This window comes from Tasmannia lanceolata, unplaced genomic scaffold (assembly GCF_043159265.1).
Source record: "Tasmannia lanceolata isolate RefF3 unplaced genomic scaffold, GAP_Taslan_0.1 ptg000011l, whole genome shotgun sequence".
Classification (NCBI taxonomy): Eukaryota; Viridiplantae; Streptophyta; class Magnoliopsida; order Canellales; family Winteraceae; genus Tasmannia; species Tasmannia lanceolata.
The window spans coordinates 18,742,291-18,748,290 of NW_027518688.1; the positions used below are offsets into that span (position 1 = coordinate 18,742,291).

Consider the following 6,000-nt stretch of genomic DNA (forward strand, 5'->3'; position numbering starts at 1 on the left):
GAAAATACCAATGATACAGGCGAGGGAAGTAGTGGGAGCAATGAAGTTGTTTTAGTTAAGCTTTGAGTCTCAAATACAATAATTGGTCTAGGGACCAATGGTTCAACTGTTTCTTAAGGTACTTATCATGGCTGCAATGTTGCTGTAAAACGTCTCCTAAAGTCCCATCATGATGTTGTGGATTTTAGAGAGCTTGATATTCTCAAAGAAACACATGAAAACAAAAATATTGTTGGATTCTTTGGAGTGCAAGAAACAGAGATTTTTTTTACCTTATACTACAACGCTGTGATTTCACACTAAATGCTTTCATTTTGTACTGTTACAAAAGTGAGACGACTCTATAAGTATTGTTGAGTTGGACATTTTAAGAGAATATTCCAGATGATCTGAAATTATTGACTGTAAAAGGACGTCCTAAATCTCATTTGATTAATCTGATGAGCTCAATAAATTTTATGTGCATTCTTTAACTCTCAGAATCTATTCATATTCTTTGGAATGCTTACAGTATTAAAATCGCATTCTTTAATTTATTTCTAAGAATCATTTTTCAATATTTCTTAGAACGGAATCACATTCTTTTATCAAACAAATTGACTCTAAACTACTATTACTAATTTGTGAGACGGAGATGACAGGCCTAATTTTTTAATAATAGATGTCTCACTAAGATTGAAGTTTACTATCAATCTCGCAGTCTACTAAACTAAACTTACATAGTTGAGAGATAAATGATAAACTAAAGTAATAATTTATCATTTTAGTATAGAGAAATGGGTGTTTTCTATGAACGACAATTTTCTCAACAATGTAGTGAATATGAGTTTCCCAATTTAGGCCCATTTTAGATTAAGCCCATTCCCAATGTAGTGAAAATGATGATTTCAATTTAGGCCCATTTTAATTTTTAAAATAATATCAGGTTTCAGCTTATGGTTGCTTCCATTTTGATAGTAAGAACACTAATATCAACCTAAAAGACATGATTGTTAGGCTCTTACCTAACAGTTTCTTTTGGGCCCTCCACCTTATCTCGAATCTCATCTATCTAAGGCGAACAAAAACAAAGACGAAAAGAACCACAAACACCAAAATTAAGGTGGAAGCTTGTCAAGCACAACTAAACTCAGTCTATCAAAACCCTCACAAGCTAAACGATATGGCTCCCTGTCAGCCAATCTTCGGACATGTTGAAAGCTAACTGGAAAACCCTCCACCCTATCTCGAATCTCATCTATCTAAGGCGTGAATCTCCTAGGGTGGGAATCGACGTAAGATTAAGTGGTTCTTGAGGATTACGGCCAAGAACTTGGAATGGAAAAAACCCCACCTTGTGATTCTTTGAGCAATTAAACTCAAATTCAATCTTCGGAACTACAAGATCACAATTTCCAAACTTTCCCATTACATTGACTTGAGACATTAACATGCTTCTCAAAATATAGTTCACTAATTGTGTTTGACTATCTGTTTGAGGATTATATGAGCTATTAAATTTAAGAAGCCCCAAATTTCAACAACAAATTGTTCCAAAAGAACTCACAACTTTAGTCTCGGGGTATGATGCAATAGTCATCAATAAGCCTACTCGGTAACCCATGGTACCTCAACACCACTTTAAAAAATAAATCAACATTTTTCTTGGCATCATGTAATGGTTTGCGTGGATTGAGGAGTGTTATTTTTTAAAACCGATCAACGGCAAAAATATGCATCTCCAACCCTTGAAGTTCGACAAAGACCAAGTATAAATCCATGAAAACCTCAAACCAAGGGCAAGTTGGAGCAGGTCAAAGCATGCACAAACCGACATTAGTGGAAGCACCTTTCGATGTTTGACAAGTTCGACTTCTTCAAATCAAGAGAAATGTCCCGGTATAGGCTTGGCCAAAAGAATCTTTCCTATACTAATGCAATTTGCAGTAGTCTAGTTCTTCCCAAAGAACCCCGTATTATGTACATTTTTTACGATGAGTCGTCGGAGTGACGAGTTAGGAATGCACAAGCAATTCCCCTTGAATAATAACTACCCAATCACCACAATGTAAATTTTGATTATCTCTAAATTCTACCAAAATACTCGTCTTCCACAATCTGATGTTAGGTAAGGCAAACCCAAAGACATCAACAGTTATGGAGTTCTTTATAAGACTGCTCCTCAAGGCATCGGTTATATTGTTTTGAGCACTCAATTTGTGGGACCCCAAGGTCTTCATCTCATTTTTCATTTTGAGAAAAGAGAGGGGAGGGAGGGAGGGAGGTGGGGTGGAAGTCGGTCATTTGAAAGAAGAAAACATAATCTTAATCGCCTTCTTAGAGCCAACCAAAAACACAAATACAATATGTTAACTTACCAACTTCTCCAAAAGCTTAAGTTGTTGGAGAAAGGTGTAATTTATCTTTTATACTTTAACACTCCCTCGCACGTGTGGCCCACTTGGCAAACACGTGGCACATGTGGGCCCACTTTGGGCCAACAATCGCATGTGGATTTTTGCATCTCGGGAGGTTTGAACTTGAGACCTTTGGCTCAGATACCATTTACTTCCAACTTCTCCAAAGCTTAAGCTGTTGGAGAAAGGCGTTATTTATCTTTTATACTTTAACACAATAGAAGTTGAGGAAGCAGAAAATTACTCGTAGACATGCCCAACGTGACACACCTAATTGAGGAATGCTAATTTAATGGTGTATGGTGATTTAAGGGCAACCCTCACAAATTCAAATACGAACCACATACACTCCGTCCATGAGATCAGATTAGGGAGAAATCCAAACTTACAGCGAAGAAAACGACTACGAAGATATATTACTATTATGATTTTGAGTGTCCTTTGGGGACTTAGCATCACAATTTATATGTGCCTGGTATTTAAAAACATTGGCACACACAAGTTCCACCAATACGAGTATGAATCTCACTTACATTAAGTGAAGAAGCAAAGAACACATGAATTTCTTATGAGGTTTGACCATAGCTAGCAGTGGCTACAAAATCTACGACTACAAAACACAACAACAAAATGAGGTTCAAAGACAGGTTAAGTTGTTCAAAGATTGGAAAAATAAGTTTACAATCAGAGGAAGCAGTCTTATGAGGAAAATGGATTTCTTCTCCCCAGCCATGTTTCCCACAGGTATATTGAAAGCCTTTTACTCATTGTTTTCAAATCCATATAACCAATCAAGTCCAACTAACTTCCGATGCCAAGTTTATTGATATTCAGGACACTAGTAGTATAGTACAGGAACATATTCCTTAAAAGCCAGAACTCTTTACCCATCATCATAAAAGTAACCAAAATTTGTATAGGAAGGGAAGGAAGAGAATTCAGTGGAAGATGCCAAGAAGGGCTAGAGTACATAAAACCAGTCCCATTCATACTACGCAAGTTGCAACCTTACAGTCTTGAAATTAGGAAGAAAAAAAATTAAAGTTTGCCGAATAATGACCACAGAATAACTTCATTCGTTAAATGCAGAAATAGGCTTCAAAAGAGATAGCAAAGGGACATCTGTATATGCAGAAGTTACTCAAAGGTTGTATAAAATTTTACTCGGCAGAAGTTACTCAAAGGTTGTATAAAATTTTACTCGAAAAGATGAAATCCATACCAAGAGTTCTCTTTGAAGCAAAACACACTAGAACTACATCTGTCCCAAATCAACAAAGGCATCATGGAAGCAAAACTAAGGGCATGTTCGGCAAGGCTCCTCATTCCATCCCGTTTAATCAGGCAGAAACAGGTAGATGAGAACCAGCGGAAGCGAGTCCGAGTCGCTCCACAGAAACCCATGCTTATACGCGTATAAAATGGGAATAGAAAGAAACGGGCTTAGTGGGCTGTGAATACTGTGAATACTGAACGAGATTTTCTCCTGTTTTTTTGCTTTGTTCATTCTAAGCAACTACAAGCACGCTAAAGCCATTTTAGAGATTATTGCCAAACGCGCCCTATATAGTTCTTGAATCCGATCACCCACAGATAGGATGTGATAAAAAAAAGTCATAGCAGTTTGTCTTGATTGAAATCTCATCAAAAAGTACTCATAAGAAGCTTAAAATTTACCCCAACCAATTATTCTGACTAACTTCGACAAATCTAAATGCAAATTCAACTAGTACCAACTCGCGACTCTAATAAGCAGTTCAACATCATAAGTTTTGCATAAGCGGAAAACAAATAGAAATCTCCAGCAAAGATGGATAATAATAATTGTGAGAGAATACCATTCAAAAAAAAAAAAAAAAATTGTGAGAGAATCAAAACACATGGATTTCGCAATTTACCTTGGGAAGATACAAAGAGAGCCGTGAATGCGCATCAGAAGCCAGGATTAAGGCAAAATTGAGAAATGCAGAGAGCACAGATGCCTTGAGCTTTTTCCGCAACGCAATCGTGAGGCGGACGGCACGGACAATCCGACGCACCTCCTTGGCATAAGCACCAGTCTCGATCAGTGAAGCTATCTCCTTCAAATCTAAAACCCCAATTTCCAAAACAAAATTAAACCACAAAATTCAGAAAAAAAGGGAGATTAGGGTTTTTCTTCTTACGTTGCAAGGTGGAAGGAACGGGTAAAGGAGCTGAATTAGAAGGAGCTTGAAGCTCTTTCATCTCTACATCTTGAGTCATTTTAAAGAATCTGAACAAAAAAAACCCTAAAATAAAACCCTAAAACAAAAGAATCGATAAGAAAAGAACTGAAAATTGAGTAGAAAGAGAGGAAGATTTTGTAAGAAATCTTCTGATTACCTGAGAGAGAGATTGTAATGGAAAATAGAGCTAGGGTTTCCACCAGGTTTCTTTGCTTTCTCTTTTGCTTTTCTTTCTCAGCAAGTTAAAAAGAGCACTACTGTTCTCAATACCAAGTAGCACGAGAGCATGGTAACCTACGCAGGGTGCGTAGGTGCGCACCCCACGTAGTGCTTTTGTTACTTTTGTGGAGGGGTGCAACTCGGGTCGGGTTCGGGTCCCGGTCGACCCAACCGGGAAGCCTTTTTTTTCCAACCCGGCAAGGTTCGACCCAACCCAAACCAACCCGAGTTCAATCCGACTTAACCCGAGTTTTTAAGCTTACAAAAAACAAATTTTATAAAAAATGTCGGGTTGCCCAAACCCTTGAGCTGAACAAATTTTATAAAAAAGAGCACTGTTTTCCTTTGCTCATTTGTACTTCAACAGGGTTGTGATTTCACTAAGAAATCATTTGCACTCTTGGTCATTTACAAATGAGCAAAGGAAAACACTTTAAGGGCTGAATTTTGAAACAAGCACCATCATCACTAATGCTGTCATGGGTGTGAAAACAACCAATTACTCAAAAAGCTCAAGCCGTTGGAGCTGGAATTGGAGTTATTTAATATTTTATACTTTAACATCCCCCCTCACTTGTGGCCCCACATTTTAGGGTTGGCCTACATGTGGCCCCTCTTTTTGATTTGGCCATTGCATGTGGACTTTTAATATCAAGGAGATTTGAACTCAGGACCTTTGCTCTGATACCATGAGAAAGCAACCGATTACTCCAAAAGATTAAGCTGTTGGGAATTGGATGAGACCTGTGACGAATGGAATCTGTCTGACTAGCGTATGGCGCCAGAGGATACTTCATCAAGCAAAAGCTGATCGGTCAGCTGCCAGAAAAATTGATCAGCAGTGCATTTTAGACTTTGGATCCATTGGAGGTATCATGTGGAACACCCTTTGCCCGACAGACTCACCTCCGATGTTTTATTGAATGAGCGGAGAGGCTAGTCATCAATTGTTACATATATAGAGAAAACATTTCCTACACACTTGTGTAGGTAAGTTACCTACACACTAGCTTAAAATACAGTGGGGGCCCACATTGTTTGGGTGATCCAAACCATTCATTTGAATGGTCCTCACATAGATAGGGTGTCCACAAAAAATCAGATCCATAGGATCATCCCAACCATTCAAACTATGGAGGCAAAAAATGGACTAATTTGTGAAGGTTTATACATGTCCG

At 38.1% G+C, this 6,000-nt stretch overlaps 1 protein-coding gene across 1 annotated transcript in view; it reads right to left on the reverse strand.

Annotated features, from left to right (window-relative positions):
• Nucleotides 1-4,915, reverse strand: part of LOC143886542 (putative 26S proteasome non-ATPase regulatory subunit 3) — a 42,306-nt gene extending 37,391 nt beyond the window's left edge. The window contains exons 1-3 of the mRNA XM_077390556.1: nt 4,761-4,915; nt 4,562-4,650; nt 4,295-4,485 (exon numbers count right to left, since the gene is read on the reverse strand). Of these exons, the coding sequence (XP_077246671.1) occupies nt 4,295-4,485; nt 4,562-4,640 (270 nt within the window). The 5' untranslated portion in view covers nt 4,641-4,650; nt 4,761-4,915. The remainder of the gene's footprint in view (nt 1-4,294; nt 4,486-4,561; nt 4,651-4,760) is intronic.
• Between the last annotated feature and the right edge of the window lie 1,085 nt (nt 4,916-6,000).